This window comes from Panulirus ornatus, chromosome 46 (genome assembly GCF_036320965.1).
Source record: "Panulirus ornatus isolate Po-2019 chromosome 46, ASM3632096v1, whole genome shotgun sequence".
Lineage (NCBI taxonomy): Eukaryota > Metazoa > Arthropoda > Malacostraca > Decapoda > Palinuridae > Panulirus > Panulirus ornatus.
In genome coordinates this window covers 37,569,845-37,590,358 of record NC_092269.1, presented here as the reverse complement: position 1 = coordinate 37,590,358, position 20,514 = coordinate 37,569,845, and the positions used below count along the sequence as shown (strand labels likewise).

Here is a 20,514-nt window from a genome sequence, read left to right as displayed (position 1 = left end):
CCATCGAAGGCACTGACGGGGAACACGCTCGGCTTGTGGCACAACCCCAAACTTCACGTTCGGGGATGTGTGTTGCTTGAAGAAGGGCCGCTGTCATGTGGGCCCCGGGAACAAAGAAAAAGTGAAAGGAGGGAGAAAACAAGGAACTCCCTTTCATTGCGGACAAAAGGAACCAAGAGGTCGAGGGAGAGCAAACATAAGCGGAGAGGAATGGGTTAAATTATGAGATCTGTTCCCGTTCTGGTTGTCAAGAGACAGAGGGGGTGAGGCTTGTAGACATTTTCATGGGAATGTACGATGGTGTGGGGACCGGCCGTGCATGTCGGAGCGGGACGGGTACCGCTTCCAAAGGGCCTTTAAAGTCTCTTGTAGACCTTGTTGCGTCATAGGTGCCGGAGACCGTGGGAGGCGGCGGGGATGACCTCGTCCGGACAAGTCGTCATGCAGAACAGGGACTGAGAATAGTGATGATGATGAGAGAAGGAGAATAGTGATGATGATGAGAGAAGGAGAATAGTGATGATGATGAGAGAGAAGGAGAATAGTGATGATGAGAGAGAAGGAGAATAGTGATGATGATGAGAGTGAAGGAGAATAGTGATGATGAGAGAGAGAGAGAGAGAGAGAGAGAGAGAGAGAGAGAGAGAGAGAGAGAGAGAATCTTTTAAACAGTTTGACGGGATCCCGGAAGCTCGTTCTTTAGACGGGGATGAACGTGTCATGCGCAGGAGATCGTGCGAGGTCGAGGGTGGGAGACGGGAGGTCACAGCATGACCCCGACGTTGTCACCTCAGCTCCCAGGGAAATGCGGCCCCCTGAGCGTGGGTGATTATGCTGTCCTTCACGTGAGTCATTGAGAGAGAGAGAGAGAGAGAGAGAGAGAGAGAGAGAGAGAGAGAGAGAGACTCAGTTTGTGGCCGGTAAAACATCTTCATAGTTCACTTGACGCTTGAAGACTTCTTCTGCAGAGTCTCGAAACCACTTGAAGGTGAGCGGCTCTCCTTCCCCAAACCTCTCAGCTCCCTCACCTCTCCCCCTCCCCTCTTACCCCCTCCCTCCCCCTCACTTGGGGACATGAACCAGCTTCCTTGGCATGAGGTCGTTAGTGCCAGGGAAGGACTGGTGTGGCGTGGCACTAAGCATGACCGTTAGGGAGGCGAGAGATGGTCCTCTCCCTGGGTCTGTGCTAGTTCGTTGAAGACTGGATGTTCCGGTTGTTTCTGCTCGTGTCGTCCAGGGGATCTACCTGCTGCAACGAACAGCCAAATAAAACATTATTAAATATTAGCCCAAATTACTCTCACTTGGAGTCCTAGCCTCGCATATATTCTTTTTCCTTCGTTTTTATTTCATATTTTCTTTTATGAGCGACGACACGTCTTCGGTCTTCTGTCAGTGTCGCAAGACTGTGCGTTGTGTCGTTTATTCTTGTCTCCCACTGAGGTTCACACTTGTATTCCGATCCTCTTCGCTCGGCTGGTAATGACACGGCTCTTGTGGTATCGAGCGGCTGGTGTTGTAAGATCCGCGCGTCTTTGTTTTGTTCTCATGGTAACAACACTTTCGAGCCAGATATGATGCCTGTGTTCCCTCGCTGCCTCTATTGTGAGTGAGACTTTCGAGGCATATAAGGTGGCTCGCCGTCTTTACTGCCTTTGCTTTTAATAAGACCTTGAAGATAGATTCTATTTCTTCGTTGCTTTATTGTTATCCAGACTTCTTAAAAGCAGTTAATGGTGATTCGGTGTCTCATTGCTTTACCAATAACAAATGAGTTTTGAAGCAGATAACAATGGTTCTGTTTCCCTATTGGTTTACCGGTCATAATGCTCTGTAAACAGGCTCTGTGTCTGTATTGCTTTGCCGTTCATAAGACTTTCAAGGCATTTATAATGATGCTGATCCTTTATGGCTCGACACACTAACAAGATTCTCAGGGCAGAGATGATTGTTACTTTGATACTTGGACCAGAGGAGTGGAGGGGGGACCTGTTTTGACCTGGTCACACTAGTTTATTACCAGTTTGGCATACATGTACACATACACACACACACACACACACACACACACACACACACACACACACACACACACACGACTAAAGAACAATATCCCTGTTATGTTCTGGTTCGATTCCTTGTATCAAATGTCAGTAGGTAACTGAAGCTCATGATACTTGGCTCAGTCAAGAGCAGACACACACAATGGCGTCGTTTGCCTACATTCTCTCTCTCTCTCTCTCTCTCTCTCTCTCTCTCTCTCTCTCTCTCTCTCTCTCTCTCTCTCTCTCTCTCTCTCTCTCTCGCTGTCATGTTTTATCTTACCGTTTCCGAATTTCATTCCAACGTAATGAAACAGGTTTTGCCATCTTGTGGAGTCTAAGTGTAGGTGTTATTGGGTAACTGATAACTATAATTGAGATTATTAGTATCATTGATGCTTAGTTAAGATTCTTTATGGATTATTTCAATCTAACGGTAATGAGGATTATTTTTCCCTATGAATTTATGGTTAATTTCTCAAAAGTTAATTGCCTTACCTACCTTGAGAAGGCAACGCCGTAGCCAACCAGACAGCGGCCTCATTTGCATACGTACTTCATCGTCCAGTTGTTGTTTTTGAACGTCCTGAAACCATAGCTGACCATCTACAGTCAGCGTCCCCCCGAGACTATGCCATGGTTTACCTTGACCCCTTCTCATGCCCTGATTCGGTCCACTGACAGCACGTCACCCACCCCTCCCCATATACCACATCGAGCCATTTCATTCTACCAATAGCGCACCTCTTAACCCCCCTCCCTCCTCAGAGAAGTTGAAATCCCGATACCCCAAAGCCTCCTTCACCCTTCCTAGTATTGCTACTCCTACTACTATTATTGCTGCAACTGATGCCCATATCATCAAAATTCGAAATTAATTTCTTTATTCATATAGTAACGGACAGATGTACATATAGTTAAATAGTAGTAGTAATAGTGGTAGTGATAGTAGTAGTAGTAGTAATAGTAGTTATTGACGAGTTTTAGACATGATATAGAGTTATGGGGAGCTGCCATTGTGTCATGAACTAACATGGCGCCTGTCTCATGACCTCTGGCGCTCTGAATCCTCCTCCCTTGTGTCTTGACATTTTGCCATATGGTTCCCCCTTTCTGCCTCCATCCCCATTTCAGAAGGTGTCTTGTGTGGGATGGCCCCGTTTCCTTTGTTTTCCTCTCGTGACGTAAGCTCCTCAAGGGGTTTCTCTTAGCTTATCCCATTATAAATTTTTTTCCTATTTCAATTCTCTCTCTCTCTCTCTCTCTCTCTCTCTCTCTCTCTCTCTCTCTCTCTCTCTCTCTCTCTCTCTCTCTCTCTCCGTTTTTCTCCTGGTTACGCCCTCGAGGAAGGTCAAAGAGGAGGCGGTGTAAGGTCTGGCGGTAACACCAGGCCAGGCCCTCGGCAGGTTATATAGCGAGGTCAGGTCTTGACCAGGTCACCGGTGGAGCTAGAGAGGGCTTGGGGAGGAGGAGGAGGGAGAGGTGGTCATTTACTGGGAACCAGCTCAGCTGTTGGAGACATTCGAGTAGACTCTCGAATCGCGAAACGCTGTGTCCCAAAATGCCCAGACTTTAGAATTCAGTTGTTACCTTTAGTTCAAGAAATGTTCAGGGTCATGAAATGTCATTTTTGTTACGTTGGACATTCCGTGAACTGAATGTGACTTGTGGATTCCGGATCTGAGAACGAATTTTTGAAACACACACTCTCTCTCTCTCTCTCTCTCTCTCTCTCTCTCTCTCTCTCTCTCTCTCTCTCTCTCTCTCTCTCTTTCTATGTTGGAAAGGATCACAATGTGCGCGTGATCAAGTATATTCCTATGAGTCCACGCGGGAAAATGAAACACGATGAGTTCCCCTGATGATGTGATTATGACACGAAAGTGCACTTGGGAACAAGGGTCGATCCTGGCTGTTGGAGGTTTGTAATGTTCTCTGAAGGTGCGCGTTCATATACACTTTATTCGTATATATATATATATATATATATATATATATATATATATATATATATATATATATATATATATATATATAGGAGAGTCATGGACTGGTCGACGACTCGATCATGAGATTACACATTCCGCCCCGGTAGCTCCGAAGTCTGACTCCCTTTCATGAACAGTGTTGTGGCAACATGTCCTCTCTCCCTCTCCCCTCACGACACCGTTGACATTTAGCAATAAGGTGAGCGGTGTTAAGTGTGTCACCAAGATGTGTGTGTGTGTGTGTGTGTGTGTGTGTGTGTGGAGGGGCAGGACCTGTCTATCCAGCCGGGCTAGTCCGCTAGCCAGCCACTCCCGCATCCCCTGACTAGGTCCTCTGTGAACGCGAACTAAGCGACAGAGCGACCACTGGCAAGCCTGAAATTCTGAGTTCCATTCTAAACTCTGTTGTTCTCACTGCTCTGAAATCTCGATTTCCAGCAATACAATTGTACAAATATGTTTCATACCTCCATACATGAAGTCTACCATATATTATTTTCGCTCTATATCTGTAGAATTAATAAGTTCAACGTCTCTCTCTCTCTCTCTCTCTCTCTCTCTCTCTCTCTCTCTCTCTCTCTCTCTCTCTCTCTCTCTCTCTCTCTCACGAAGATATGATGGTTTACTAAAGATAGAAATCCGGGAAATAATCCAAGTGCTGTAGTGTGAACCCTGAATAAGCTTTTGCCAATTTTGTTTTCCTTTAGAAGGCGTAATTGAGTTATAGGGGGAGGGGGGCTATAGAAACCTCCCTCCCCCCTTCCCTATGGCGCCCCGCGTGGTTGGCAACACTGTCGCTCGGCGTCGGTTGACATGCCGGACGACCACACAAACGGCTTAACCCACCACACAGTGGGGTCGGGGTCGGCGCTTGGTTGGGGTCATCTCCAGGGGACGCCCAGATGCTCTTTGGTATATATATATGCATACCTGATGGTTAACATTCTCTCTCTCTCTCTCTCTCTCTCTCTCTCTCTCTCTCTCTCTCTCTCTCTTGGCTTATCTTTATCTTGCCTTCTCTCCGCGCTGGCTGCCCCCACCCCACAGGGCAGAGGAGGGCGTGCCCACCCCCGATGTTCACCTTCCTTTCTACTAACCCCACTACCTCCACACCCCTCACATACTGCACCACTACCTCCACACCCCTCACCTACTGCACCACTACCTCCACACCCCTCACCTACTGCACCACTACCTCCACACCCCTCACCTACTGCACCACTACCTCCACACCCCTCACCTACTGCACCACTACCTCCACACCCCTCACCTACTGCACCACTACCTCCACACCCCTCACCTACTACACCACTACCTCCACACCCCTCACCTACTGCACCACTACCTCCACACCCCTCACCTACTGCACCACTACCTCCACACCCCTCACCTACTGCACCACTACCTCCACACCCCTCACCTACTGCACCACTACCTCCACACCCCTCACCTACTGCACCACTACCTCCACACCCCTCACCTACTGCACCACTACCTCCACACCCCTCACCTACTGCACCACTACCTCCACACCCCTCACCTACTACACCACTACCTCCACACCCCTCACCTACTACACCACTAACTCCACCTACTACACACCACTACCTCCACACCCCTCACCTACTGCACCACTAACTTCACCTACTACACACCACTACCTCCACACCCCTCACCTACTGCACCACTAACTCCACCTACTACACACCACTACCTCCACACCCCTCACCTACTACACCACTAACTCCACCTACTACACACCACTACACACCACTACCTCCACACCCCTCTCCTACTGCACCACTAACTCCACACCCCACCCACTACACACCACTACCTCCACACCCCTCACCTACTGCACCAATAACTCCACACCCCACCCACTACACACCACTACCTCCACACCCCTCACCTACTGCACCAATAACTCCACTTACTACACACCACTACCTCCACACCCCTAACCTACTACACCACTAACTCCACCCCCACCTACCACACACCACTACCTCCACCCCCACTCGCTACACCACTAGAGCTGACGTCTTTGTGAGGTGAACGAGACAGACGCCCAGGACTCGCTCCACCTTCTTGACCTCCTTAGGACCTTCAAGTGACTAGAGGAGAGAGGTGGGGGTCAGCCAGGGGCGTGGCTGTACGTACGGGACTTGTATGGTGTTGGCCAAGGTCACACACACACACATGACGTGTGGCAATGTGGAACATATGAAGCAAGTTTATGGTACTAAGTCTTCTGGTTGGGTGGGCAGGGGGTGGGGTTAACTAGTGGCTGAGTTATTTCCTCATAGCATTTCAAATTTCTCTCTCTCTCTCTCTCTCTCTCTCTCTCTCTCTCTCTCTCTATATATATATATATATATATATATATATATATATATATATATATATATATATATATATATTTTATTCTATGTTTTCTTGTTTATTATACTTAGTCGCTGTCTCCCTCGTTAGCGAGGTAGCGCAGGGAAACAGACGACGAATGGCCCAACCCACCCACATAGACATGTGTATATGTATAAACGTCCACACACGAACATATACATACATATACATTTCAACGTATACATACATATACATACACAGACATACATATATACGCATGTACATATCCATACTTGCTGCCTCCATCCATTCCCGTCGCCACCCCGCCATACACGAAATAGCATTCCCCCCTCTTCAAACATATTCGCAAACTATCAGTGACATAAAAAGAAAAGAAAACAAGCCAATCCTTCCTTGAATGCAATCTTTGACTGGAGTCAATAACCTGAAGATGCTACATACAGCCTTGCCCTCAAATCCTGTAAGGCCTGTTCAGTATTCTTGTGGAGGGAAGATCCGTCTGTGTGTGTAACGCTCAACGCCAGGCCCAAGCGGACTTGTAAAGATGCTCTCTGAGTGGCCTCCAGCAAGTAAACAAAGAACCGTTGACAATTGGCCAACTGAACTGTCGTTAACACAGTCAGGATCGATGTTCAAAAGGCGTCCAGAGCAGTTGCAAAATAAAAGTCTCACTTGACATTTTCACCTGTAGCTGTTAAGCTGGTGTGAAGATCCTCAAAACTTTTTCCCGTGTTTAAGCGGTTACAAATATTTTTGAATGGAGAAATTGTGGCTGCCAGTGGTAGTCGGAAATGCCCGTATCATTTCCTAAGATTCCAGTTTTCTGCCCTCAAATATTATGGTGTTCAGTTTCAAAGACATGTCCAGAGCTGACACATCAGGTCTGGGCACTGGGAGGTTACAACATTCATATCAGGTCTTGAACATTCTCTTAGGTGGCTGAGTATCGCTGCAGTTGAGGCTGAAAGTAAAAGCAATTTACATTCTGAATGGTTTTTTTCTCTCTCTTTTTGCCACTGCGTAAAACGGATTCGTTCCCAGTAGTGGAGTGTTGTGTGAGAGGATGTTCTACAGACGTAGTAAGGATATGCCTCACCTCGAAGCATGAGGAAGAAATAAAAGTATCCATCTTCCCTTTATTTAACAATAGCCTCACACTTGGTGGTCTGGTCCTACGCGATGCTGTTGTATTTATGGGTCGCACTGTCGTACGGAGTTGTTGCTGTTGTATTTACGGGTCGCACTGTCGTACGGAGTTGTTGCTGTTGTATTTACGGGTCGCACTGTCGTACGGAGTTGTTGCTGTTGTATTTATGGGTCGCACTGTCGTACGGAGTTGTTGCTGTTGTATTTATGGGTCGCACTGTCGTACGGAGTTGTTGTGTCTTGTTGTTAGGGCCTGACTGTGCTTCCGTTGTAGCTGGTGGGGTTGTGTTTCGTCGTGAAAGTTTGACATGTTGTCGAGGGCTGTGTTAGAAGAGTTCTCTGAGTAATTCTTATGTTCTCCAACACTGCAAGTTTAAAAAGGTGTATGCCAGCCCATCTCTACTGGGGTACTGCATCTTTCTTTTACATTTAAAGATGGGCAGAGTGAACGATTCGTTTAAAAGTATACCTAATCTGTGGAATGGTTATGATAATCTGAGCAAAATGACTGTAATACCAAAGACGTAGAAAGTAGAAATACAAATAGAAACACCGTTAACATTCGGATTCATAATTTCAAGTTGTTTTATAAATCGAGAAATTTGAAAATGAATTGAACGAAGACTAGTGTTTATTAGGTATTTGTTGTGTAGCCGATCAAAACACTGTCGCAACGAGTATAAGGCACAGGGTTAAACGAAGAGTGAAAAAGAAAAAAAAAAACGAATCGTTTAGATCAGACTCGTTACGTCGTCAGTCACTGGAACCCCAAGGACATTTAGTACTAGTTAAAGGTCACTAGGTAAGTGGTTTAGGCCACACTCCACAGCTTGCCGACTCCAGAGAGACATATAACTTTTATTCTGATTCGTTGGAGACGATATATATATATATATATATATATATATATATATATATATATATATATATATATATATATATATATATATATATATATATATATATGGCCACCAAGTGCTCAGCGGCGTGGCTAAGGCTAATTCACCTGACGACATTCACTTCGATTTGACATCTTTCCGAACTCTGAATTTCGTCCTTAACGAAAACCGAAAGGAGAGTAAATAAAACCATATGGATGTTCTCTTAATATGATTTTGATTTCCAGAAGAAAGTTACGTGTCTTGCCTGACCATTTCTTTTTTTTTTTTTCCTGTCTTGGTTGAGCATTAGTATCAGCGCAAGTTGTACGATCCTCCTTTACTTTCACAGGCTTGCCTACCATGAGCAAAAATAGTAAGGTGTATAAAGTTAAAGTTGCAGGAAGATATATATATATATATATATATATATATATATATATATATATATATATATATATATATATATATATATATATATAATGGACATATAATCGCCAGGAGAGTAATACTGAACAAATATTTTTTGGCATCACTTTATGCCACTGCATTTGCTACGGTTGTATAATGTAGTGGATATGCTACGAATCATGCAAGAGTGAAAGAACACACATGCTAGGCAGGACATATGTTAAAGAAATCCTTTGTCATGAGTTGCACGCATTCTCAAAAGGGACATTGGAAAATACATTGATAATGGGCCATGTGTGCTGCCGAAATCAATACAAGTGAGCAATATCTAAAGTGCTTCGGCTAGGCTATTCCCATACTTTCTGCTATATATGCGAATTTAAGAGGTCTATGTAGATGTATTTAACCACAAGAGGTACTGTTAGTTAAACTATCACCCCATCAGAACCTTTGCTGTCTTTAGCTGAGCTAAAATAACACTTCATCCGTCTTTCCATGGTAGTTGGTGCTGCTCAGAACTAACCAATTGCATATGTAAACAAACGAATCGTATCAGCTTGTTCGCAGAGTAAAACGTCACCAACTCGTACAGTAAATCGTCTCCTGCGATCATGTGGTAGTGCCACACCATCGTCTGAAGAACCAGTAAACCGTAGCGACAGCTGGTAAACAGAAAGTGAAAGGAACTTGCCAGCGGTGACCCAGCTCAGGTAGGATAGAACCGGTGTGAACCAGACGAGGAAGAATAATCTCCTAGGATGAACATTGTCCTCAGTCGACGATGCGAATCTGTTCAGATTCTCCACAAGCGGAATCTACTGAGGATCATTTAACCAAAGCTTACACTATCCCATATGAAAATACAAAAGGTAAATTCAGTAAAATGTTGGCATCTCAAGTTGCCTTCGTAATCCTATAAAGACAAAAATTTTGTCTTTGGTATTAGATTACATGTTGAATGCCGATTGAAATTACGTCATGCCTTTCGATGTAATAATTGATAATGCTTCTATTTTCGGATGTTCTTGGGACCTTCTTGTTCTCCCTGGAAAATGAATCGTGATCGTAGCTGACCTTTGACTAGTCTAGATCAGTGATCCTTACATGTAACCTCTCTCTGTCAAGGAGGCCAAGTCATATATTATATATACACAGACTTCAAGGCTCAGGAATAAACAACATGTTGATTTAGAGGCCATATTACCATCAGGAGAATAAGAAATATACGTTGGTTTTGCAGCGTAGCGTAGCGCAACTGTCCGGGTGTGTGAGCGAAAGAACTGTTGGGAGGCGAGAGTTGCCGCCGACAGTTGCCGCGGGCGATGTGGCCAGCGCCTCTTGCCCAGACGGCTCGGCCAGGAGAGACGACTCCTCGGAAATATCTTTTATGTATAACCTTAGGGAACATCTCTGAGATCCTCGCTTGTAGATGTGGTTTTTGCGGAATCTTACTAGTAGCAGCCGCACAGCCTATCATTGTGTGAGTTAAGTTTGAAAGAAAGAAATGATGAAAGCTGAAAAAGGAGGGTTGATTTGCAATGATGAAAATGAACAGGATAGTTTCGAATAGAAGAAAATTACGGGATAACCAGAATAATGAGTTTGTGAATATATTTGAATTGTTCTAGACGTTTTAGCGAGAGCATTGCTTTTCATTTACGAAGGGGACGGACACACACTGCGTTCTGTGGATCTCTTGAATTAAAAGCCTAGCCTCCTTCATTTGTGAATGTCCGTGTGTGTATGTGTGTGTGTGTGGGTGTGTGTGTGTGTGTGTTTGGAAGGAGCATTTGAGTTAATTTACATTTTCCATGTCGTCGTGCAGTCACCACAGCGTATGCTTAACACTGTTTACTGGTTAACCTATATTGTCCTCGGCGAACACAAGCCATCGAAATATTTCTGGCCAGCGTATTGTTAACCGACCCGCGACCATCGTCCCACACATCACAAACCCGAGACTGACATGTAGTGAAGATCTGAGACGTATTTAGAGGGGATGCTAAGGGGCCTAGGGTCCGATAGTGCTGGGGTTGGCCCTGAAAATGCCCTTCTCCCTTGGAAGGTGAGAGAGAGGAGAATATCCAGGCCCCAGGGTCTGAAAGTCCTTATCTATATATACGCCACTGGCGAAGACCACGCTGCTGAAGATATTACTCTCTCTCTCTCTCTCTCTCTCTCTCTCTCTCTCTGTTCAGACTCTGCCTGGGATATACAGGCCTTGGATGGCTCTATGAGTGCGTCCTATACTGTAGGGACAAGGCCAACCATTGTTTCCCAGCTTGATCGCTCTGAGGTTCATGTTGACTATTTTCTGAAACATTCTCGCTCCTTGCAAGTGTTCGTCGGACGGTCAGGCGAGGGATCTTTGGGAGTCTTGACTTTGGTCGACGACTGAGCGAGCCTCAAGGGTGTGGGTGTGTCTGTCCGGTTCCCACTGGCTTGGTTTGGCTTCAGGGGGTCTGATGGTGACCCCTGAATGTTTGCTCGTTGTCTTTGTAAGCGGCTTTCCGTCCATCCATATTGCGCTGTGTCTGGAACCCTTGTGTACCTGACCTTAATATCAGGGTGGGTACTGAGTTGTAATGGCTTCCAGGTGTTTGGGATTTTGTTTATGCAGCCGGTGGGTGAAGATCTCCTGGTGTTGCTTGGGATGCATTTGGGCTGAGATTGTATTTGGGAGTTAGGTGTGTCGCTGGGGCCAGTTGTAAGGAGGTCATCTGGCTTGCTCTTTGAATGTCAGCGACTGTTAAGGATGGATGAGTATTTGTTTCAGAAGGGAATTTGAGTATTTTTTTGTTTGTTTTCATTTTTCTGTTTAGTGGTTTGGTTGGTTTGTTTTCTCTGGGAGAGAGGATTGTTGTTGTGGGTCAGCGATGCCTTTTTCTATTTTGTGTCGGGTTTGGATTGATGTGTGTATTGCTGTCCACAGTTGAATTTTGTTCTTTATAGTTCACCGATGCACTTATAAATTTAGCTTTGCTCCTATGGCTTGTCTTTTTTAACGCGTTCTCCTCTTCCCGCAGGTGCTTGCTCATGCTGGTGGCTCTGGCCGCATGCGGCGCCCAGCAGCAGCAAGACCGACGCCGCCTCCTCTTCAGCACCCGCAACCGGTCGAACCTCCTATCCCGCCGCACCACGACCACCACAGCTGGCCCAGACGACGGCGTCGCCCCCTCCACCACCGCCTCCCCGCCTTCCCAGGATGACCAGAAACCCTCCAGAGGTCGACACTCCTTCCGCAGGCCTGGCATAAGGTTCGGCCTTCGTCCAGGCTCAGGGAAGGGTAAGGCCGAAGAGGAGAAAGCCGAGGCCGTGGAGCCCAAGGTGGAGGAGACGGTCGTAGTCAACGAACCGCAGCCAGGCCAGGAGTACTTGGCCTTCGTCGCCGCCGAGAACGCCTCCGACAGGACCCCGGTCGACAAGCCAGAACCTGAGATCCTCACCAAACCCATCACCGGGCAGGAGTTTGTGGCGTTCAAGGCTTCCGATCCCTCCGTTGAGGGCGCTGCCCTCACGGCCGAGGAGGAGGGCACTACCCTCCACACGAGTCAGGGTGAGTTCCCAGAGGCACACCCTCCTGCGGATGTGGGAGAGGGCGCTCCTGAGACACCACAGGTAGGCCACCACACCTTGGAATCCGAGATTGGTAGCATCCTCCTCACCCCGGACGAAACACTGCCCCTCCTGGGAGGAGGAGAAGAAGAGGCAGCGCCGGCGACCGAAGCATCAGACGCCGACTACGATTACGTGACTGAAACGGACGCGGCGGCACACCCCGAGGAAGAAGGGGTCACCGTGGCACCCGAGGGCATGGAGAAGGTGACGCAGGAAGAGCTGGGGGTAGAGACCCTCATGTCTCTCTTGAGCAGCCTCGCTACCAAGGAAGTCGAGGGTGAGGGCATGCCCATGGAGCACCACCTGGATTTCCTGGTGGGACCTGACAATGAAACTCTGCTGGAAGGACTCGGACATGAGTTCGAACACCTCCTTGACTTCGAACACCACCTGGAGGGTGAGTTCTACTCCGACGCCATTCACGCAAACGAGACTGAGTCCGCCGCAGAACCTGAAGCTGCCGCAGAACCCGAACCTGCCGCTGAACCCGAACCTGCCGCAGAACCCGAACCTGCCGCAGAACCCGAACCCACCCAGGACTCTGAGCATGAATCTGTACACGAGGAGACCACCGAGGCCATAGAGGACGCCACGGAAGTCCCAGCCGAGGCTGAGGTTGCCGTGGAGGCTACCGGAGCGGAAGAACCCAACATAGAGATCCTCAATCCAGGCGAGAAGGACCAGAAGAACCCGCCTGTGAACGACCTCTACGGAAAGTACTTCGATGAGAGTGACCTGGACTTCGGGAAGGGTTCCAGCGACCAAGAGAAGCTCCTCTTCCCATCTGAGACGGAGCAGAAAACCAGAAGTAAGATTGAGATCAAGGAAGTCAATGGACAGCTGTACGAATACGAGTACATCTACTACTACGACGACGAATACCCTCTCTACGACGACCAGTACACCTCAGTCGTGGACACAGACCCTGCCCTGCCTGAGCTTCCTGAAATTCCCGACACCACCCTCACCACAACAACGAGCACCACCACCACCACCACAACAACACCCCGTCCCACCACACCTTCCACCACCACCACCACTACCACGACGACTGAGCCCTCAAGTAGCTCCAGCAGGACCCGGGGAAGCAGCAGGTCACGAAGCGGCAGCAAGAGCAGAAGCAGGACGGAGGAGAGCAGTGCAGGACACGAGAGCAGCAGGTCTTCCCACAGCAGTAGGACGAGAGGCCGGCACACCCAGGTGGAGCCGCAGGAGGAGAACGTGATCGAGGAATCCGTGAGGGCTTCCGCGCGAGGTAGGACCTTCGATTCTAGCCGGAGCTCGTCCCGAGGAAGAGGCAGCTCCCGCGGCCGCGAGAACTTCATCAACGGCGCCGCCCACGGCGTCACGGTCGAGGACGAGAAGCTTCCTGGCCAAACCCGCTTCCCCCCGCGCACCACAGGCGTCACCACTCCAACGCCCTCGCACTCCCGCGAGCCGCTCTTCGAGGAGTCCGCCCGCGTGGGAATCGACGAGCAGAAACAGGTGCCCCTCATTCCCGATGTTACGGGCGCTCACGGCTCCCGCGGAGACCAGAGCAGAGGCGGCCGCGTGCTGAGCGCCGAGGTCGCCGCGCCGGAACTGGAGGAGGAACTGACCACCGACGAACCGCCCACCACCACCATGTCTCCCACCTCGATCTCCATCGCCAGCCTGTACGCCCTCTCCCGCGTTGCCGATGCCGAGGACGCGAACGAGACCACCACGCAGGTGCCCGAGGCCTACGATTATCCCACGGAAATTCCGCTGGAATACCAGGACTTGTATTACGATTATTATGACGAGAACACCACACACGACCCCTCCAACCTCACCGAACCTGTCACCGAGGCAGGCGAGCCCCAGGCTGAACCCGAACCCGAACCCACTACGGAGGAGCCGACTACCTCTACCACCACCTCCTCCTCGACAACCACGACTACTACCACTACCACCACCACCACTACCACCACAGAGCCCACCACTACTACTACCACTACAACCACCACCGCCAAGCCATCGGGTCGCAATCGGTTCGACAGACCTCGCGGTCCCTCACGGTTTGCTGGGCGCACCAGTAACAGGAGCCGATTCCAACCACAGAGCTCGTCGACCACAGAAGCGCCTGAAGAGGAATCGAACCCCCGGTCAAGTCTCACCAGGCCCGGAACCCGTTTCAGCAACAGGAATCGTTTCGGAAGCAACCGATTCAGGCCCCATGCGGGGAAGGACGTCGAGCCAGCAGTGAGGGACAGTCAGGCGACAGATGTAGAAGCAGAGGCCCCTGGTCAGGATGAAACCATCCACAGGAGCACTGGCGGCTTCAGGACCAGGTTTAGCAAGCCTCGTGTATCCTCCCTAAGAACTCGAACGAACGCAAAGCCCGAGAAAGTGACCGAAGCGCCGGCGCCGAAGACGCCAGCGGCGCGACCCAAGCCCAGCTTCCCCCGAAGAGGCGGTTTCCACAGTAGGGTCAGAGGCCGCGGGACCACGGCAGCAGCGGAAGCCAGCACCGAACCCACTGTAGAGGATCCTGTCGAAACTCCTATAGGATTTGGACTGAGTGAGGCCGAGGGTGAAGCAGCGGTGACTACGGATGGCCGTACGACGCTGAGCACCGCCGCCCCGACGAGCCCCACGGCGTCGCGTGGCCGAAGGCCCTTGAACAGACACCGGTTCGGAGGCCTGACGAGAGGGAGAGGTTCACGCCCATCCGCCAACACCAATACAGAGGAAACTCCTGAAGAGACCCCTAGTGAGGACCCTAAGGAGACCCGTGCCGAACCCTCCACTCCGAGACGTTCGTCTCTCCTGAATCGAGGTCGCCCTAAACCTTCCTTCGGCATACGCTTCAGGAACCGCTCCAACCCAAGACTTCGCGGGAACGCTCAGACTGAAGCGCCTGAAGAGAAATCGGACGCCCCCGTTGAAGACGCCCATTTGGCGGAAGGCGACGAGGGTCAGGCTGGAGAGGAACAGCCACAAGATGAACTGGCCGAGGTGGATCCAACAGCCATTGTCCCCGAGGAAGAGGCAGCAGAGGATTCCAGCAAGAAGCCCGACTCTCCAGGTCGCGGCGGCGGCGGCGGAGGAGGAGGAGGAGGCAACAGACGTGGCGGCTTCCGGAACCGATTCCGTAATCGCCCATCCGTGGCGCAGAAGCCGGTCAAGAAGCAGAGGGTCACTACACCGGCTCCTGCCGTCCGTCGGGGGGGCATCTCCCTCTTCAACCGCAGGAACAGGAAGCGCGGCGAACAGACCACTGAGGCACCTGTCGAACTAGACGAGGCCGACCCTACTGTCGCAGAAGCCGACGCCGATGCAGCATTCCCCGGTAAGACGTTGGACGTCGTTAGGTTTAATGACATTCGTTCATCTTCCTCCGTAAGCTGTTGTCGCGTCTCGTGCCTTTAGAACACGATATCCATGATATAATGGGAATATATATATATATTTTTTGTAATTTTCTGACAACTCCAGTTAATTGATTCATGAGTCGAGTGTATTCAGTTATACATATTTGACCATATTTATAGAATAGTTATCATTTGTTCTGTGCTTGATGCTGTATGTGTGTATGTGTGTGTGTTTGGCTGCCTTGACGCTAATGAAAATATCTTATTCTCGGAGACGTTTACCCCAAACATGCATGTTGGACGAGGTCTGGCACCCTTCCCACTTGGCTGCCTGACAGACGACACTATGATACCCACTGTACGACGACTGACCACTTGGCAAGTGGGGTGCCCGCAGGACCGGGTGACGTCGACGGGCAAGGCGACCTCACACGACTTACGGAGATGACGTCTAATAGGTTACAGCGGGAGGGACGGAATGAGCGATCTCACCAGCGCCTCGCCCTACTGACGACCTCCATCATGTCCCCTTCCCCTTCCCCTAGAACTCCTAAGACCTCCCTGATACACAAGCTTCAGTACTTTTAAGAGTTATTCTGTAGACCAGTTGATTGTTAGCACAGGTCGTATTTTTACGCTAGACCATTTCCCTGGACGGCCATGTTCCCATCATTATGTTGTCTGAGGTCTGTGCTGCTGTCTCCTCTCAGCATGATCATGCTGCCCTAAGTCAGCTGTCTACCCTCAGCATGGTCATGCTGCCCTAAGTCAGCTGTCTACCCTCAGCATGGTCATGCTGTACTAAGTCAGCTGTCTCCCCTCAGCATGGTCATGCTGTACTAAGTCAGCTGTCTACCCTCAGCATGGTCATGCTGTACTAAGTCAGCTGTCTCCCCTCAGCATGGTCATGCTGTACTAAGTCAGCTGTCTCCCCTCAGCATGGTCATGCTGCCCTAAGTCAGCTGTCTACCCTCAGGATGGTCATGCTGTCCTAAGTCAGCTGTCTACCCTCAGCATGGTCATGCTGTACTAAGTCAGCTGTCTCCCCTCAGCATGGTCATGCTGCCCTAAGTCATTTTTGCAGTGGCCACAGTGATTTGGTAAGGTGTTGATAGAATGATTACCAGACAAGATTGACATGACTCCCACCCATTTTAAGTGGTCCCCCTTAATCCTCCACTAGATCCCTTCTTAGCCTCATCATGGTAGTGCAACACCATGACCTCAGGATCCCAAGTGTATCAATTTACTCATCCAAGACTCTCTCTCTCTCTCTCTCTCTCTCTCTCTCTCTCTCTCTCTCTCTCTCTCTCTATAAAGACCCCGTCAGTTTTATCCTTGATCTCTGAATGTTGGATGCCATAAGTCTTGAGGATATTTTTTTTCATTTTGTTTCCCCTCAGAGGAGTAGCGTAACTGCGATCATGTCGCATCCACTGCCGTCAATGTTGACTGATTCATACAACTCTTACAGATGAATTCCAAGCTGAGGGAGAGGCCCAGGCACCAGCGGTGGAGGAGGCGCCCCTTGATGCAGAGAGCCCCCAGGAAGAGGCCGCCGAGGCCCCAGCGGAGACGGGCCCCAAGGCCAAGCGTCGCAACAGGTTCTCCTTCTTATCCAGGCGACGCAACCGGAGCTAGAGTGTCGCCCGCGGCCCGGTCGTTCCGCCAACCCAGCCCGTCATCCTCATTTATCATCCTCCTCACACAGTCACCCAGCGAGTCTCACCCGTCGCAAGAGGTCCGGTCCACTGCCAGGTGCCCGCCCCGCCCCGCCCGTGCCGCCGCCCACCCTAATCCCCCACCAAGATGGCTGTCTGTACCACACGGGTGCCAGTGGTCGCTGTGACGCAAACGCGACGGTCGCTGGCTCCCGCCGAGCGGGTCCAGTACACACGCCTGGCGCACCCTCCTACTGGCGAACGAGACGTCCCACGTATCAGGCTGGTGGACGGTCGATCCTGTGTGTGTGTGTGTCCCAACCTGGCCACGAAACCACACACCCCCTCCCTCTCTCACCTCCTCCTCCGTCCCTGTACCTCACCGTGACATGCGCCATGTCTGTACCTCCCTCCGCACGACCCTCTCCGCGCACCTGAACGCTCCTCCGCTCCGACCTTCCCTGAATCCTCAGTCTTACTAGGGAGGGTCAGAGATGGCCAGCTGGACCGTGAGGTGACCTCGGTTGTGACACCAAGACTGCTGCTGCTCCTGCGCCCCTGTCCCCTCCCCCTCCCTCCCTTCCCCACCTCAGCAGGCGAAATGTGACAATGGGTCCAGGTCTTCCTCCCCCCCAAGACTGTACCCCGGATAGAACCCACCTCCCCTTCCTCCTGATCAATACCCCCCATGTGCTATGGAATCCCCCGGTCCATCGCTGGATCCAGATTCCCCCCCTTGTCCCCCCCCCCATACGAACTATACCTTGGGTCTAGGACCCCTCTGGTCTCCTCCCCTCCCCCCTCCACTGTACCTTGGGAGCTCCGGTCCACCACTAGGTGTGGGAGGGGTCAGTCGCCCCTCGGGGCGCCGCGCCCCCCCCACTGCATCATGGGGGCCCCTTGGCCGACCATGCCACTATGACCCGTGAACCAGTTCTCCCACCCACGGTGCCTGTAGATAGCGATTTCGTTTGACCTTTATTTAATGAATCGTAGACTGTAAATATTTTGTATTCGTTTGTTTTTTTGAAATCTACCCTTTTGTAATGTTAAGACTTAAACGGTCATTTGTTAGCTCCCCTACTACAAAGCTTCTTTAAAAGTAAACATCATCCGGCAGCTATTAAAATCCGTTTATGTGAAATTCTAAGATCATGTTAACAGCATATATATATATATATGTGTTTCCCCTTGAGGACAGAGCTCCATACACTGTCGTTCTAGGACAGTTGTTAAGACACGACTCATGGTTGAAGGCAAAACTTTGTATGGTTCCCCATCACTTTAGAATATCCCATTGTTGTCCCAATATCATATTTCTTGAACCCAGACCCAGTTGATCTTCATGGCATAACCGAGTTCAGGATTCAAATTCATGTAAAATTCTTAAAGTGTTATGAAAGTATGATTATAGTCCATTTACCGATCGTTAATAAGTATAGAAAGAAAAAATTTATGTACGTTTAAGGAATACATGACTTCACAGAGGCCCCGTCCTGTATGAGGTGGTTGCTATAGGCTGTGACATCAGAGCCAGAAACCAGGGTCGATGTCACAGCTCAGGGCCTTCGTGGCGGCAGCCCGCAGGGCGAGGTGCTGACAAGTGTTGTGTTGCTGACTTCAGCGAGTGTCATCTGACAGAACATTGACTACCTTTCTACTTCCCCAAAGTAAATGTTTTAAAAATAAAAAAAGATGAAACCAGTTCACATACACAGACTTCCTCTGTAAAATCCAGGCTCGTAGTCAACAATGCCCGGATGATAAACCAAGGCGTTTTTCCTTTTCTAGTTTGATGCGTTTAAAATGTTGTGTTTTCTCAAAATGTATGTATGACAAGGATTGTGATGAGAATATTTCCATTTAACGAGTGTTGTACAGTCAACTGATATACATGAATACATGTATTTTCTCATAGAACCTTTGTCATAAATGATTAAAGAAAAAAATTGAGGAAAATTTTTTTCTGTGATGTTTAAAGTGGGAACAAAAATATTGCCAAACCTGTCATAGCATTATGTGCATTGATGAGGGTAAATGGTAATCTGTATTTAAAGTCGCCCAGATTTATCCGTGTGTTTTGACTGAGAGCCGAAGAACCACTTCTACTGGACACAGTTGGACAACGCATTAATCCGTGGACCATGATGTTTGCCGCTCCGTTAAGTGGAAGCAAATTTTATGTACAGTTTTATGTTATTGTAAACCATAATGATGATGATGATGAAATATATATATATATATATATATATATATATATATATATATATATATATATATATGTCATTGATGTAGGAGGCTTCACGGAGTGCGTCTGTCCCTCTGTCAGTCCACACAGTGGGTAATGTTATAACGAATGACGTCATCATGCGCCCAGACCAATTTCCTGGGTTGTGCCAAGATCAGTCTGTGTACAGTGCCTTTGTAAATAAAGATATGGTTACTCAATTGCTTAATGTGTTGTTTTATGATCATCCTTCTAATTCTGATATAGATTGATCTAAGTATCCAAGGAAAATACATATTTTGCCTTTGAGGCAAACCTGAGCATTCAATAACAATGTATTTTGTCTTTAAAGACATTGAATTGATATTAGTTAGAAGTCTTTAAATAAATTGTTAGGCCAATTTTAAAGCTTACCCTATGATCTAAAAGTGTGGTTAGAGAAGGCTGTGCTGTGGCTAAAACTGAAAACGAATCTAGAACATTAAGAACAAATATTTTGAACAAATTATTCTGTTACATATACATGTGGACTGGATAGAAGACTAACATGAGATAAACCTTGTCTTTTAGTTCAAATTCAGGGAAAATCTACACTTACATCAACATATAAATAATCACTGATTGTTACATAAATATATATATTTCACATGTTTGCCATTACCCACGGTGGCGAAGTAGCGCAAGGAACATATGAAGCCTACACGTGTTTAATAAGACGTGAAGATCCACCTTCGGCGAAGATGAATTCTCATCGGTTGATGGAAGAGAATGCATTCATGTCAAGGAAGTTCTCGCCCAAAAGGACCCCTTCATTTCCCATGTTGATTCTGTGTTTGTAGTG

General features: G+C 48.8%; 1 protein-coding gene across 3 annotated transcripts in view; it reads left to right on the top strand.

Annotated features, from left to right (window-relative positions):
* Positions 1 to 19,902, top strand: part of LOC139763242 (uncharacterized) — a 76,153-nt gene extending 56,251 nt beyond the window's left edge. For 2 of the 3 annotated variants that reach the window (XM_071689141.1, XM_071689140.1), the window contains exons 2-3: positions 11,859 to 15,763; positions 17,260 to 19,902. In XM_071689141.1, the coding sequence (XP_071545242.1) occupies positions 11,859 to 15,763; positions 17,260 to 17,426 (4,072 nt within the window). In that variant the 3' untranslated portion in view covers positions 17,427 to 19,902. The remainder of the gene's footprint in view (positions 1 to 11,858; positions 15,764 to 17,259) is intronic. The other variant, XM_071689142.1, reaches the window with a different exon arrangement.
* The last annotated feature ends 612 nt before the right edge of the window (positions 19,903 to 20,514 follow it).